The 14,943-nt window shown below is 46.9% G+C and overlaps 2 protein-coding genes across 13 annotated transcripts in view; one reads left to right on the top strand and one right to left on the bottom strand.

Moving 5' to 3' along the window:
• Positions 1 to 14,943, top strand: part of MED12L (mediator complex subunit 12L) — a 104,625-nt gene that overhangs the window by 47,393 nt on the left and 42,289 nt on the right. The window lies entirely within an intron of this gene.
• Positions 1,675 to 13,387, bottom strand: GPR87 (G protein-coupled receptor 87). Its single transcript, XM_071752932.1, has 3 exons — positions 13,023 to 13,387; positions 3,492 to 3,624; positions 1,675 to 2,789 (listed from the first exon to the last, which is right to left on the bottom strand). The coding sequence occupies exons 2-3, from the start codon at positions 3,523 to 3,525 to the stop codon at positions 1,753 to 1,755; spliced, it is 1,071 nt and encodes a 356-aa protein (XP_071609033.1). The 5' UTR covers positions 3,526 to 3,624; positions 13,023 to 13,387; the 3' UTR covers positions 1,675 to 1,752.

Below are 14,943 nucleotides of genomic sequence, written 5' to 3'. Positions count from 1 at the left end.
AAATCTCCTGCCTTCCTTTCCAGAAATGAACAAGGTGAGTAGTTTTGTAATACTTGCCTTAATCCAGATGTTATAATACTTAGAGTTTACCTTTTTAATTATTCACAAAACAGAATCTAAAACTAAACTAAAAGCATTAAAAATAAAAAATATGCTTTAGTTAAAATAAAAAAATATGTATTTGTAGGCAATTTCATTAAAGGTGTTACTATGCAGTATTTTGTCTTGTTTGAATGCTGCATTTTCAGGATTTCCTTATCAAACCATTTTTTTGTATATTAAAAGGAAAGTCCTTATATGAGTAAGACACTTGGTGATGAACTGTTGCCATCTCCTGTTTGTTCAATTGCACTACATTGCATAGAGTACGTATCAAAGTTAATTGCTCTAAACATGTGTCAGCTCCTTACAACATGTATTTTTCAAAGCTGGGTGTTTATTTTTTGTATGAGCAGCTTTTACTTTAAACAAATCTGATTTAATCCCTGGTGAAGGACAGGGAAAAAGTTATTCCCATCAACATCGTTGTGTTTACAGGTTTAAATACAGATGTGTCCTTGTAGCCTTGAGTGTCTGAGTGTGTCCTCACTGCTGTTCTGCAGCAGGCTGGGGGTGTCAAGGCTCCAGCAGACCTGGACCTCACTGTGGCTCCTGCTGCTCCTGCTGTGAGCATCCCAACCAGATTGGGTCATCCTGCCTCCTGGGAGCCACCAGGATGAGCTGGTGCCAGCCCAGCTCAGGAATGTTTGTGCAAGCTGTGACAGGTGGTTTGGGTTTCTTCTGCCCTTGTTATAAACAAACCTGGAGGGCTGTTGTCTGCCTGTGTGGTGCACAGCCTGCCAGAAGCTCACTGAGACCACCTGGGGTCTCCTCATCAAATCTTAACTCTGATGAGTACTCTCCAGGACTTGGTTCCTTCTTTTAAATTATGTAGCTGTTAGTCAACACCTTCTCCTTCAGCAAAGTTTTTTGTTGTGTCTTCAGTTAGAATGAGATTAGTGGGTATTAAAAGCCATTTTAACAGTCTGTTTCTTTGTTGTTGTTGTTTTCTGTTTGTTTGTGGGGTTTTTATTTATTTATATTTTGAGAAGAGACTTAAACTAGGGTTGTGTTTGAATGTTTTGTTTGATATTTTGAAAGAGGTGCTGATTGGTAGGTTTGATCTGTGTATGGGACAGTGCTACCAGCTCCACAAACACCCGAGAGGAAAAGCTGAGATGCTGCAAAGTGCCAATGCCACAACTGAGCCCTGTGGCCACCCTGCCCGTGGGCACCCCGAGGGGGCTCTGCTGGAGCATGTCCCACCTCCTTCCCTCCTCTTCACCAGCCACAAGCCCTCAGTGGCCATCTACCTGACCCTGGGGATGCTGGTTCCTCTCCTTGGAAGAGAATCCCACTCTGAGGCAAGGTCAGAGCTTGTCCATTCCATCTAGAGCCTCCAGGTTGCTTTCTGAGCTGAGGCATCCTTAGCTTCTGTTGGCTTCTACAGAAACCAACCAACCAAAACCAGCTAACCAAAACCATCCCCCAAGCCCCTCTGAAGTGAACCTGACCCCTGTGTGGATATAAGCTTTTGAATTTAGAGGTGATGAGGATTTTGAGGATTTTGAGGATTCTGTGAGCTGAAACAGGAAAGCTCTAGATGTCTGCACATTCCTTAATGAACTTCCATGGTCAGATACTCAAAGATATGTTTTATTTACATGATATACAAACAGCCTCACAAGTTAGCAAAAGTCTCTGTGGGTGACTTCAGACATCAGTGTATTCATGGTATATGCGCACTTCTGACCTTCTGACGCTCTGAAGGGATCTGATGCTCTCACTCCTGGTTCTCATGTTTGATTTTCTGAACAGCCTTCGGGAGAATGATCTACACATGAAAAAGTAAATGATTGGATCCAGACAGACATTGCATGCGGAAAGGAAGAGTGTCATTTCCTTACAATAATATAAGATTCTGTGTGCAGAGTCGTCTAAAATTTTATCTAGATGGCTGAAAGTAAAGGGTATTCTGCACAGATGATAAGGCAGAAAGCAAGTGAAGAATACAGCTACAACTACCCTTATACTCTGATTATGCTTTCTCTTTCTGCTTGACGAGCTGATAAATTGTTTGCTTGATTTGTAAATGTACCTGGATATTGCAATATAGCATCCTATCAGCACTATCAGCACCACTACGAACGTGCAGGTGTTGATGTAGATGACAGCCGTGTGCCACTTGACCCCCAGGGGGGACTTCAGCTTCAGGCAGTCGTCTATGTTCCTCCTGGTTGGGTAACCATTGGTGAGGATCAGGTTCGGCAAGGAGAGGAAAGCCATTACAACCCAAACGCAGGCAGACAAGATCTTGGTGAAGGTGATGCTGTACATCCTGGAGTCCCCAAAAGGTTTGACCACTTTCAGGTAGCGGTCGATGCTGATGAGCCCGAGGAACACGATGGTGGTGTACATGTTTGCGTAGAACAGGACCGTGGTGTACCGGCAGAGGAAAGAGTTGAAGTGCCAGGGCCCCAGCTGCGAGTCCTGGATGATCTTGAAGGGGAAGGTCAGTGTCATGAGGAGGTCTGCAACCACAATGTTCTTCAGGTAAAAGATAAAGCTCGTCTTGTTCCTGATGTGGAAGAATATCCAGACGGCGAGGCCGTTCAGCAGGAGGCTGGCCAGGAAGATGATGAGGTAAAGCACGGGCAGGACGATGGTGGTGAACTCGTCGTGCGCGGCGTCCCCGGGTGAACCCGCGGTGGAGTTGGGTGAGCTGCTGTTGTCTGGGCTCAGACGATCCTCTGTGGGAACAAGGGAACACAACCTCTTTAAAGGATGTCTCTGGTTTACAAACGGGGCCCTTTTAGACCTGTCCTCCAAAAGATGGCAGATGAACCAGCGGGGAAGACCTGAGGTAAAAGCGGTGCTGCACGTGTCCAAATGACGGTGCCTGTGTCTGGCTGGGCCTGGCTGGCCTTGGGAGGTGCAGGGGACACCTTGGGAGTGCTCAAGAAATATAAATAACCTGTAAAGTCTGCAGAGAGCCCCAGTGACTGTGGTCAGTGAGAGGTGGGACAGTGGGCAGGCTGGGAACAGGCCCGTGACACTGGTGGCAGCTCAACACAACCCATGATCTGTGTATCAAGAGATAGGGCTCTGCAGAGACTCTGCGGGCCTGTTAAAACACTGATTTAAAACTTAGTTTGCATGAATGTATTTAAAAATCACAGTCTCTGCGTATTTGAAGATTTCGTGTGTAAATTGTTTATAAGAATGCTTCAGATGTATAAATTCTCTCATAAAACTATAGCACATCTTATTTCATGTTGTTTAGACTATGAATTTGGCTGGTTGGTAAACCAGGATTGGCACCCATGGGGGCAGCACCTGGCAGTGTTTAGACAGCCTATTCTGAAGGGACTCATTTCTTTAAAACATTGCTAGGAACTGATAGTAATAGAATAAACAGTTATCAACCACTTGAATTTCCAGCGTTGTTTTACCTGACAGTTTTCCATAAGACAAATTGTACCCCATCCTTTGCGTTGCTGTAGGTTTTCAGCTGCAGTGCTTTTCAGGATTCCCACTGGCAGCTGAAGATCCGGGATGTGGCATGGGCTGTGCCAGCATTATGTTCTGGGGAAAATAAATCAGAATTAAACCCAGGGCAAAACAGAAGCACTCGCCTTCCTTTCCCTAGCAAGGAGAGGAGCTCTGGGAAATGAGCATCCTCCAGAATTCCCTTCCACCAGGAATGGTCCCTGGTGGTCTGTGGGTACTGCTCAGCAGTTCTGCTGTCGAGGTCTTCACTTACAGCTGAGCATGGGCAGCATCTCTGCAGGCAGTCCTGCCAGGATAGCTTTTGTAAGCCTATCTGTGTCACTGTTAAAAGTATTTCCCTTTTTCCAGCTCACTAACGAAGCTGTGCTGGAGCTGTATTGTTGTAATAGCATCAGTATTCTAATTTCCAGCCTGAATGTCTCAGCAGCTGCTTTCTGCCTTGTACCACTGCCTTCCATTTCCATCTCTGGTACTTAGCCCTCTGTATATGTTTCTTACTCTACTGAGGTTTCAGTGGCTGTAATGAAGCAAGCCCAAACCCTTCTCATATTTCTGTAAGTCTGAAGGTACCAGACCTCCTCTATAGCTGCTCCAGTTAAGATAATCTCCTATGAATCCCACTCAAAAGGCCCAGCCTACAGGGAGTACTGAAAAACTGCAGGATCTAATTTGTACTGTGATGGCATCATAAAGTTTTGACATTGTTCAAAGCAATTTTAACACTGCCAGTTTGTGAGACTGCATTCCAGATTACTGCTTTGCTCTTGCAGTATGCAAATACATTGATTCTTTCCATGCTTCACTTTCTGTTCACAAGTTTGAGAGGAAAAAAGAAAAACAGTTCCGATTTCAGCACTTACATTAACCCTGACTGGCTCTGGTGTGGGAATGAACTGATGATAGAATTACTGATTTGGCAGATCCCAACTTGTTCCTTGTGATAATCACTGTTATGAACGGCGTTGAGGTGCCACTAGATGTCAGTGAAGGAAATCACTGCAGTTTGAAAGGTCAGGAAAAACTGCAATTCTGTTAATTTGACCTTTTGTCGATTTGGCTTCTTGTCTGGTCGTGTTTGCTCTGATAATAACTGGGGTCCATAATGAGATTTTCAGGGGTGTTTTAGACATTTTGTTTTCTGTTGGTCTGAGAATCAGTAAGCTGTTGCTTTTTTGCTCTTGTTTATAATTTGCAGCTATCCTTTTTTTGCCCAGGAGGCACTGAGATCAAAAGAATATATGATTTTATGGAAAGATGCATATCCATCTAGTTATGGAAATAAGATGCTTGTTTCCCTGCTTTTCAGAGCTCCTTTTAAGTCTGTGTAATTCCTGGTCCCTGGAAAGCTCCCTGCTCTCCCAGATCCTCAGCCCAGAGAAGTCAGTGCAGCACAGGTTGGAGGCAGAGGGAATGCTGGTTCCCCTATTCCCATGCTGAACCCTGGGAAATGCTGCAGGGTTTGATGGAGCTGGGGATCAGACCTGTGCTATCCGGGCTCCTCAGGTGCTGTCAGTTACTCCAGGTCATGGAGAGATTCTCTCTAAATACTGCCAAAAAAGCTCCTTCCTTTTTCCACCTCTACATCCATCCTTTCAGGTGGATGTTCTCACTCCGAGTGCAGGCTCTGTGGATGCCTTTTCATGTGCAGCCAGCCCCTGCACTCTCCAGAGCTTCTGTCTCTTGTTTTCCACCAGAAAACGGGTGGATGTTTCTGCCAGTGGTGAGGAGCTCCCTTGCTGTCGGGATCTCTGCCCAGGGTCCTCTGGCCTCTCTCAGATGCTGTTGGTGTTCCCATCTGTGTCCTGTGCTGTGCTGCCAGCAGGGACAGGCCAGACACAGCATCTGGGCACTTTCAAGCCCCAGATCAGTGTGGATCAAAATCCACCTACCTTCCTTCTGTGTCTTGTTTTTTTGGTCCACAGGGCTGTTAGTCTGAGTCTTGGGATTTAGCCCCTTCTTTCATAGCTGAAAATGACTGCAGGGGATGCTCTGCTGTCACTTGGAGCAGCAGTGGCTGGATCACTGTCACAGAAGGCTCTGCCTGGAGAGGTGTGTTTTGTACCCCATCTGGGCTGTCTTATTCCTGCCCAGAGCACTGCCCATGGGGGACCCCTGCCACAGGCACCTGCCTGGCCAGGGAAGGTCTCACCATGCTCTGTTTGCCCAAGGAAATCCAGGTCACCTGGAAGCCACATGGTGAGCCTGCTCTTGTTCCTGCAGACCAGTTCGGATCAAGACTTTCAGTGGGTATCTCACTGTAATCTTACTCACGATGGCTTCAATGTAAAACATGTTCCAAGAACATCCCAACAACGTATGGGTTGGAAAAAGAGAGCAGCAGGCTCTTCCCAAGTGTGAACAGTGACAGCTGAACTGCAGAGCAATGCTCTGTGTCCTGCCTTGCTGGCTGGTGCCTGCCTGGGGTGGAGGTTGCAGACAACACCTCCTGGCTGCCCTAATTATGTGCTGAAGACTTTCCCTTGTGCTGCTGGAGGTGGAGACCAAACAGGTTTGTGCACAGCTCAGAGGGGTGCAGGCACAGTGGCCCTGGCTGCACAGAGATGGTCGTGTGGTGAAGTTTTGGGATGCACAGAGATGACCCTGCTTGGACACACCAGTCCAAAGGTGTTGCCACAGCTTCCTACCCCAGTCTGCTAGGATGAGGGGTGATGGGGTAGACAGAGCACTTGGAGCAGTGTGGTTCATTCTTCACATGTGAGGGTGGGTGGGCAAAGCTCATTTGAGTCTCATCTGGTGTATCTCTGTACACTAGAAGCTTAATCCTTTTTCTGATAAAAGCCACTATATTGCAGACTCTAGAAGGAAGAAAGTTATCCCATATGGAGAATGCTCCCTTTCCCATGTATTCTCTTGGGATGGGAGATGAAGACTGCTTTCTCTTTAAAGATCATTTTAAAGTATTTTATGATTGTTCACTGACTATGTACTCTGATAGTGGCTTTTTTACTTGTTTTAATATGGTATTTCTGTGCTAGGCGAGTTGGTTTTCCACTCCTTGTCCAGTTCTCTAGATACTTTTCTTCTGACCAGTTTCATCCTAACCATCTGTTGTGTTCTTCCAAATAGGTATATTCTGCATGGATGGTTTGGTAGATGCACTAGAAGCTGCTGCTTTATTCAAGTAGCTTTTTAAACCAGAGTACTTTTTGCTTTTTGTAGTGTCTGCACTTGGTTGTTTTTGGTTTTTTTCTTTTTTTTTTTTTTTTAATTAAATTTTTTTTGCTATCATTCCCCTAAAGGCTGTCAACTGCATTAAATAAAAGTTAAGTACATATGAGGTACAGATGAGGTAATCTTTTGCTGCTAATGTTGATAGACTGGTTTATATGCATGTCTGACATAACCTTAGATGAGAAATTAAATAATAGGCTGCACAGCAGACTTCAGTGTCATATGGGTAGGGAATGACTGAATGGTTTTTCTAATGACTAAGGCTTTAAGTTGCCTCACTGTTTAAACAAATTCTGTATCCTCAAATCTAATTGCTCCTTTTTTCACCTTGCTTACATGTTTTTAAAAAGTAGAAAATTCTCTAGATATTCCAGGCCACAGGGCTGGAAAGTGTTAAGTGATGGTCTTTTTAGCTGAGCAGGTAACTTTCTGATGTGTGACTTCTTGCCAGAAGGACTGCATTAATCACCACAAAGTTTGGTAAATTACAATGAATGTAAACAATGGAAATGTGAGGCAATGTGTAAAATTTGCTGTTGTCTGGCTGCAACATTTTCATTTCACCAAAACCAAATCACTGAGTTAATTTGCAAGGACTCTGGGGAAAAAGCATCTGTGTATGCTGCAAAGTCACTGAATGTGTGTGTGAAGTTTCTGCAGAGAAGTGGAGCCTGTGTCCCTAATCTTGATTTCAGTCCACTCCTCTGCTGCATCCCCTGAGCGAGCCTTAATGTACTGGTTTTCCCTGCTTGCATTTATTTGTCTTCCCAGGTGCTTTTCCTGTTCACTCAAAGAGAGCCCAATCCCCATAACTGGGACACTTCCACCTTTTCCTTCCGCTGTTAAGAACTGTCCATCTCCCTTTTGCTGAGAGCATATGTTAATGTCCTGTGATGCACAGTGGAATAACTTGATATTCCTGTTGGGATCGCCCTGCAGCGCCTCTCCCTCCCCTGTGCTTTGCACACCACCTTGGTTTTTGCATTTCACTGCCTCTTGGGTTGTTCTGCAAACTGCAGACCAGGGACAGTGTCTCTGGTCTGTGGAGGGGCTGGGGGAGCTGGGGTGGCTCTGTGGGGCCCAGGGAAAGCTATGGGGGCTCCTGCACTCCTCATGGTACCTGGTGGGAGGGAACCCAACTGCTGCTTCTTGGTGGCACCTGCTGATGGGACAGGAGGCAGTGGGTGCAGGGATGGGTGGGCAGTGTCCCCAGGTGTCCCCCTGCCCTGGCTGCCTCAGCTGGCTCCTAAAAGGGGCTCCTTCAGCATGGGGTGCCTGGGGAGAGGGTGGAAAAAGCCCTCCCTGGGCATTGTGCCTCCCTCTGCCCCCCCTTTTCCTTGGAGCATGGTTGAGGGGTGTGCAGACATCTTGTGCAAGTTCCCTGTAACGCTGCCAGGCTTCACCCACTGAATTGCAGAGGCTGAAAAATAAGAACTAGGCTATAACTGTCCTCAGCTGTGGCTTATGGTGCCCGTCAGCTTAGTCATATCCAGAAACAGGAACCTCAGAAAGCTTCTCCTCTGCTTTGGTATCTGGTACAAAACCTCCTTCTTGGTGTTCAGGTTCCTCCTTGAGCTTCCCCCTCAATTCCAGCCTCATTCTCCTCTCACGTGGTTCTGGACAGCAGAGCATCCTGGCCCGGATGAGCCGTGGTGCCACCTGCTCCCATCTGCCTCAGCTGCTGGGACAGCTTCTGGTGTCCCCAGGGCCCCGTGCTGCCCATGTGTCCCCAGGGCCCCGTGCTGCCCGTGTGTCCCCGTGGCAGGCACGGGAAGCTGATGGTCCTGGAGCAGAGCCCAGGGTGGGCAGCAGGACCCGTCCCTGCCCTCCGCACCCAGACACGCTGCCGACAGAGACTTCCTTCCCTCTGTCCTTCTGCCCAGGAGCTGCCTCTGAGGAAAACGATGTGTGCCCCATTCCTGTGGCCTGCAGAGCCTCCCCAGGCAGTCAGGGGTTGAAACGTGGGCTTTGGTCTGGCTGGTTTCACACCACACCACACCAAAATGACCGTGTACATTGCCCGTGCCTGGGCTGCACTCACCCTGCACCTGAGTAACCAGCCAGATGTGCTCTCTTCTGCTTTCTGCATCGGTCTCCCCCATGCTTTACTGCCTCAGTCCAGTTTGCACCTTGGTTATGAGCTCTTGTTTTCCCCCATGAGGTACAGCTCTGACATGAGAGGTCTGTTGAGATGCTGCCAGAGATCTGTCAAGTTTTCTTTTTTCTGCTGTTCTTCATTCATGGATTAGGATGACTTACTTTGAATGAAAGTATCCATCTAGAGGTTACAAAAATCTAGTAAATGTTGTTAATCATTACTCTAAGACTGTTTGTTATTCAAACTTGCTTGCATGAATGAATTCTCTTTCCTCTTGAACATGCATTGTCGTTCCTAATGATGCTGAAGAAACACTTCCCAGTCCTTTGTTGCATTAATGACCATCATGTGCATTTTTCATGCCTGAAAAGCAAAAAACTACTGCTTCCCATGTTTATGGTGTGTCCTGGTCTTGTCTTTTGTGCTTTGCTCTTGGGGGGCTGCTTGCAGCACTTGGCTGGGCTTTTCTGTGGAAGAGGCCCCCCTTGGACTGCCATTTCTCAAGCAGTGTGGTACAAAATGCTGTGCTAAAGGACATCTCCTTCAGGCTGCAATTGCTTTTACAGCAAGAGTTAGAGGAAAACTGCCAACAGAAATGGTATCCTGTTGGGCAGCAGGTAAATGGCTGTTGTTGGTGGAAGAGGAGCAATATGTTGCAATTGCTTCTTGGTTGTTGGGGTTTTTTTTGGGTGGTTTTTTTTTGGCCTTTTTTTTTTTAATGCAGTGGTTGGCAGAGTTGGGATAATTAATGCTGTGTCAGTATGGCAGCCTCTAATTAGACAGAAGGAAAGGATTAGCTCTGGAATTTTTCCTTGGCTTCTTTCTAGAAGGTGCTGCTGATGGTTGTTCCTGGTTGCACAAAACCTGGTGATAGAGGATGCTGTGCTGTGACCCTGTAGAGCTGCTTTCTTTGAACCCACAGGAAGAACACACCATGATGCCATGCAGGATGCCCCTTCCTACTCAGGTTTGGTGTAGAACCTTGCTTTCCCAAGGAGCAGGTTCACATTCATTCCTCCAGGATAACTTCAGCTTTTCCCTCTTTCAGCCTCTTTGCAGGCTTCTCTCCCAGCCTTTCTCTTCCTGCCCTGATTGTCTTTCTCTGGGCTCTGTTCTTGGCACAATGGCATCATGGAAAACTCAAATGACCACCCTTCAGTTCCACAGGCTGCTTCTTACTTATCCAGTGTGCTTCACTATCCTGAAGTCACAATCTTTTGCACTGAAAATTTTTCAAACGCAATCGTTAGCAGGAAAAAGAGCAAAAACTGGGAATTAAGTTTCAGCATGTCACGCTTGAGTGGTTCTGCAAGGTGAAGGCTCTCCTGGGTGCCAGGCTTCATTTATTGGAGATTTTTGCTGAGAATACTAGCCTTTAGGTTTGATTGATTATCAGTATCATTCAATGAAAAACATGAAGTTAAAAAGCTCATGATGAAATGTTAAAAACAGGGTGTTGTCTGGGCACAAAAGGAATATAAAAATGATGGGATGTGATTGATCTCATAACACCTTCCCCCATGGCTACTTTGGCTCTTGTGCATCTGTCACGTCTCTCAAATGCTGCAGGGGATATTGTGAAAAAATATCTTGTGGGGAAAAATTAGTTATTATTGGTACACACATGTTGACGGTGCCATTTAAACCTTTAAGTCATTCGAATCTCCATTTTAGGTGTTTCACTTTACACTGTAACAATTTATATTGTTTTCTTAAAATGGTTTAATTCATGTTGCAGAAAGGCAAAAAAAAATCTTCATCTGCTGCTGTCAGCTGAGGTTTTTTTGAGTGTCTATTGCTGTGACACAATTAACCACATTAGCTACTTGAGCAACACTGCTGTTTCAGAGAGGAAGGAAAAGGACATGGGGATTTTGAGAGTGTGAGAGTTCAGCCTGCTGCAGCCTCAATTTTTTCTGAATATCCTGGAGGGTCAGTGCTCTCTCAGGAATACACAGACTGCACATCCTGGGATGTTTCAGGCAGCCCCAGCTCCTGCTCTTCCTTCCTCTGACCCAACTGCTCTGCCAGCTCTTGGTTGTTCCTTGTGCAGTGGCAGCAGCTTCTGCTGCCCTGGAGGTTACAGGACCCCAATTTATCCTGCTCAGCATCAGTTGGCACTTTGAGATGTCACTGGAATTTTCCCCAGGAAAACAAGAAGTAGTGGTGACTGTAGCATCATGTGTGAGGGTCAGTGTTGGTCAGATGTGGAAAACTGCTTTTGGTAATTGAGGGTGCAAAGAGGTTTTTGGCTTGTTTCATAGGTTGGGGTTTTTTTGTTTTTTTTTTTTAAGGAAGATACTGTAATTTTGGTGTTGGAAGACCACTGAAACATAGGAGTTAACATCTCTGGCTTCCTTTAGTGCTTCCTCAGCAGTGCTGGGGTTAGTGTCTCCTGCAGCCTGGTTTCCTGGAGCCTTGGAAGCTGACAGCAGTGCAGCAGATCTGTAGCTCTTGGTTTATGTCAGGCACATTTCCACTTAGTTCCAAACTTTATAAATACTGCACGCTTCAGGTCTGATGCTGCACCCTCACTGCAGGTGTCTGGACTGGCTTTCCCTAGTGTTCTCCTGCTCACAGAGGAGGGCTGTCTGAACTCTGCTGTTGGGAGAGACTTGTCCTGAGAAGAGGAGAAGGAGCTTCCCCCTTCAGTTGTCCCAGGATATAGAATCATAGAATCATTTGGGTTGGAAGGGACCTCTAAAGGCCATCCAGTCCAGCCCCTGCAGGGACACCCTCCTAGGTCAGATGTTTCATGGCAGCTATAGGCAGGGAGTGGAGTGGGCTCCCAGGCTGAGGAGGGGCTCCTGGTCTGCCCAAGGCTGTGGGACAGGCTGCAAGTGTGTCCTGGTGCCCTCTCCTGCCCGATGCTGCAGGATGGGGTGCAGGTGCTGGGCTGGCCTCCCCACTCCACCCTGCCCTGGGGAGGGACTGGGATGAGCCCTTGGGGTGAGCTGGGACGGGCAGCCCTGCACGGGCACCCAGGGAGGGAGCAGGAACCTCTGCCTGATGATGATGATGAGCCTCTCCTGCTTTTCTCACCCCCTCCCCAGTGCCAACAGATACCTTCTGTTTCTGAGGTCCCCACAGACCCTTTGGTCCTCTGCTCCCCTGCTCTCTCCCTCCTGTCCCACATCTGGGGAGTGTCCCCAGGTGCTGCCAGGTCCCCTCCCCAGAGAGAGGAGGAGGAGAGGGGTTGCTGGTGCCCCAGGGCTGGCTGCCCACCCCAGGAGAGAGGTGCAGGCTCCACACCAGAGCCATGCTGGTGGCTTTCCTGGCATCTGTGGCCTGGAGTGAATCAGTGGCATCAGCTGAATAACACCTGACTTTCCCAGTTTCCCTTTTTAAAGGAGGATTGCAGAGTCTTCTTTTAAAAGATGGGAAAAAGTGTGAAATGCTACCAGAGTTTGCAGAGCAAGCATGCGTAGTGAGCAGGCAGAGGTCTGCAGTCCCATAGAGCACAAAGCCCAAGCCCTTTTTTAACACAAAAAACTTTAACACAGCACTGCTTCCTGACCAGGAACAACCTTTTCCACCTAAAACACTCCTTAAGTGACACAGGGTTTTGAAAGTGCCCTATGTATTTCCCAAACCTTGAGACTAAGCAGACGTATAGCTTGTAAGTTGCTTGTTCAGAGCTATGTGGTTTTTCCAGTGAACCTGACAAGTTTTAACATGATCTGAGTGAAGTATGAAGGAAGAGAACCTTTATTCTGTATAATATAATTAAGAGAATTCAAGTATGCTTTCCCTTGCTGAAAGAAGTGAAAAGAAAGAGAGGAACAAAACTTTTACACCAGTTATTATAGATCCTGAATCTTGCTTAGTACGAATTAAGTCCTTTCAGGAAGAAAGTTATTGAAACTATGAACCCTCCTGCACTTTGTGTCTTAGAAAGAATGATTAGCAGAAAACCATTTTTTTGCCATTAGGAAAAAGATAATGAGTTAATGTTGAATAAATAGAAGATTAGCAAAGTCACGCTATTTCGAGAACTTTTCACACACTTAATTAATCTGTTTTTTAGCTTTTAGATTATTTAAGACTCGGTTTATGTTTCCAGGTCTGGTTTTCAGCAGCTGTGTTTTAATTTCTGTTTTCTTTGCCCTTGAGGGTGATCAATAGCCAGAAGATTCACAGAACAACGTATCAAACACATTTCAGGTGCTCGGAGATCACTTACCTGTCACCATTGTCACCTTCCCCTTCCCTCTGAGCTGCATCTCCAAGGTGCCTCAGACTCCTCCACACGGCATCTCGGAGCTACAGGAGGCATGGGAGCATTTCTCGCGGTAAGGTGGCTAAACAAACCATTTCTGGCAGCAAGCTCTTTTGCTTCTGATGGCTTTTTTTTGGCGATACCTGATCAGAGAGTCAAAATTCCCCCGGCCAGGAGCAACAGGAGCGACTGGCTTGCTCATTCCTGGGAATGACTCACATGCCAGGGTAGGCGAGCGCTCCCGCTCACTTCCTGGCTCCCCAGCAGCCCGGGACGCAGACAGTGATTCACCTGGGAGGGGGGTTCCTGCCTCTGAAAGGCAGCAGGAGGGACCTTGCCAACACAGCAACCTGTGCAACCCTGCCTCTTGGTTCCTACAGCTTTGTCTGCAGGGGGAATGACAATTTAATGTGATACAGAAGAAAAATCTCGTGCTGGATAGATGCAAATATTTGCTAATCAAGATTACCATGTCAATTATTATTTTGACTATATTTAGACATCTTTCATGTTGTGCTTTCAACAGGTCCTCTCTTAAACAGCACGTAGGATGAAAGCAAAACGTTAAGCCTGTAACTAAATATTTCAGCTAAAGTGACTAGACTGTCTCTTTACAAGTACTTTTTCCTGGTGGTTTTTAGCAGTCTGACGGTGAGCCTGCTGACTCTTACAGTCCTGCTGTCAGTGATACTGGGTGTACACACATTTAAAGTAAGATAATTTAGTGCATTAAGAGCACTAAAATAATCATGGCAGTGGTAATATTAGGACAAAATTTTGTTTCATGCCGGTAGAGGATAAAGTGGTTGATTTCCCATTTCTGCTGCCTCTTAAAAGAAGAGTGGATATATAGCATTAAATCTTCATGAGAAACAAGAAAATAATCCTAATGCTATGAGAGCCATGGCTGCCAGGTCGCTTTTCTTGGACTGCACTGCCTGTTCTGCCTGGACCTCTCCATACTTGCTGTTCTTTTTTCCTCAAAGATCTGAGGGACAGCATCCCCAGCCCCTCTTTGGGACAGGGTCCTCATCCCCTCTGGGACTGGGCAGCCTCTGCACAGGTGCCCTTGGCATCCTGGGGAGCCCTGCAAGGAGCAGGAGAAGGAGCAGGAGCAGGAGCAGGTCCTACCTGGTGAGCAGCTGCCCTGGACCTGGGTCGAGGGGGCCCTGTGCTAATTTCCACATTTGTGCTGGTGGGCAAACTGTGATTCCCACTTGCCTCAGGAGCTCTCCCTTGGATCAGGTGCCATCCCTGATGGTAGGAGACTTCTGACAGGGCTCATCTTTGAAGAGCAGCTTTTGCAAGGCAAAGCAGATAATGCAAATGGGGGCAGCAGGAACACGTGTTACACTTCTGCCATGGTTGTAGCTGTGTTACTGCAGGCTGCAAGACTGATCTCAGGAGCTGGATGTGGTGACATGAAGTGATGGTCCCTGTGCATGTGCTGGAGCCATCACCTGAGGATAGAGGAGGCTTCTCATTCACACAGGGAGAGGAGACTTGGCAAAGCCTCTCCCTCTCTCAGACCTTGCACATGGCTACGTGTGTGCCAGCCAGCATTTCTCCTTCTCCCATACCCTGATCTCCAGTGTTCAGCAGCTGCTTATGTTTTGCTCCTTGGTGTTTCTCTCCAATCCATGCAAATGGATTTGTGAGTGGAGAGCTTGTTCCTCCTCAGGGGAGCATCCAAGGCTGTTTGTCTTGCCCTTTCAGTAGCTGGGGCTCCAGACCTGTGACAGTACCTGGGTGGTCCTAGTACCTTGAAGAGAAAGAAATTAGAAGTGAAAACTGAAGTGTTAAAAAAATATAGTTTGGTTTCTTACAGTAGACCCAGGCTTTTAATAGTTGTTACTCTTTGAAGGGCATACACACACTGAAGTTT

Source organism: Heliangelus exortis, chromosome 9, assembly GCF_036169615.1.
Source record: "Heliangelus exortis chromosome 9, bHelExo1.hap1, whole genome shotgun sequence".
NCBI lineage: Eukaryota > Metazoa > Chordata > Aves > Apodiformes > Trochilidae > Heliangelus > Heliangelus exortis.
Note: the sequence above shows the minus strand (reverse complement) of the source record. Positions and strands in the feature narration are given on the sequence as shown.

Bases quoted from the DNA above. Each gene is read 5' to 3' on its own strand.
- GPR87 (XM_071752932.1), bottom strand. From the start codon at position 3,525: ATGGGGTACAATTTGTCTTATGGAAAACTGTCAG. The intron at 2,790-3,491 runs GTAAAACAACGC...TTGTTCCCACAG, and splicing joins GTCTTATGGAAAACTGTCAG to AGGATCGTCTGAGCCCAGAC.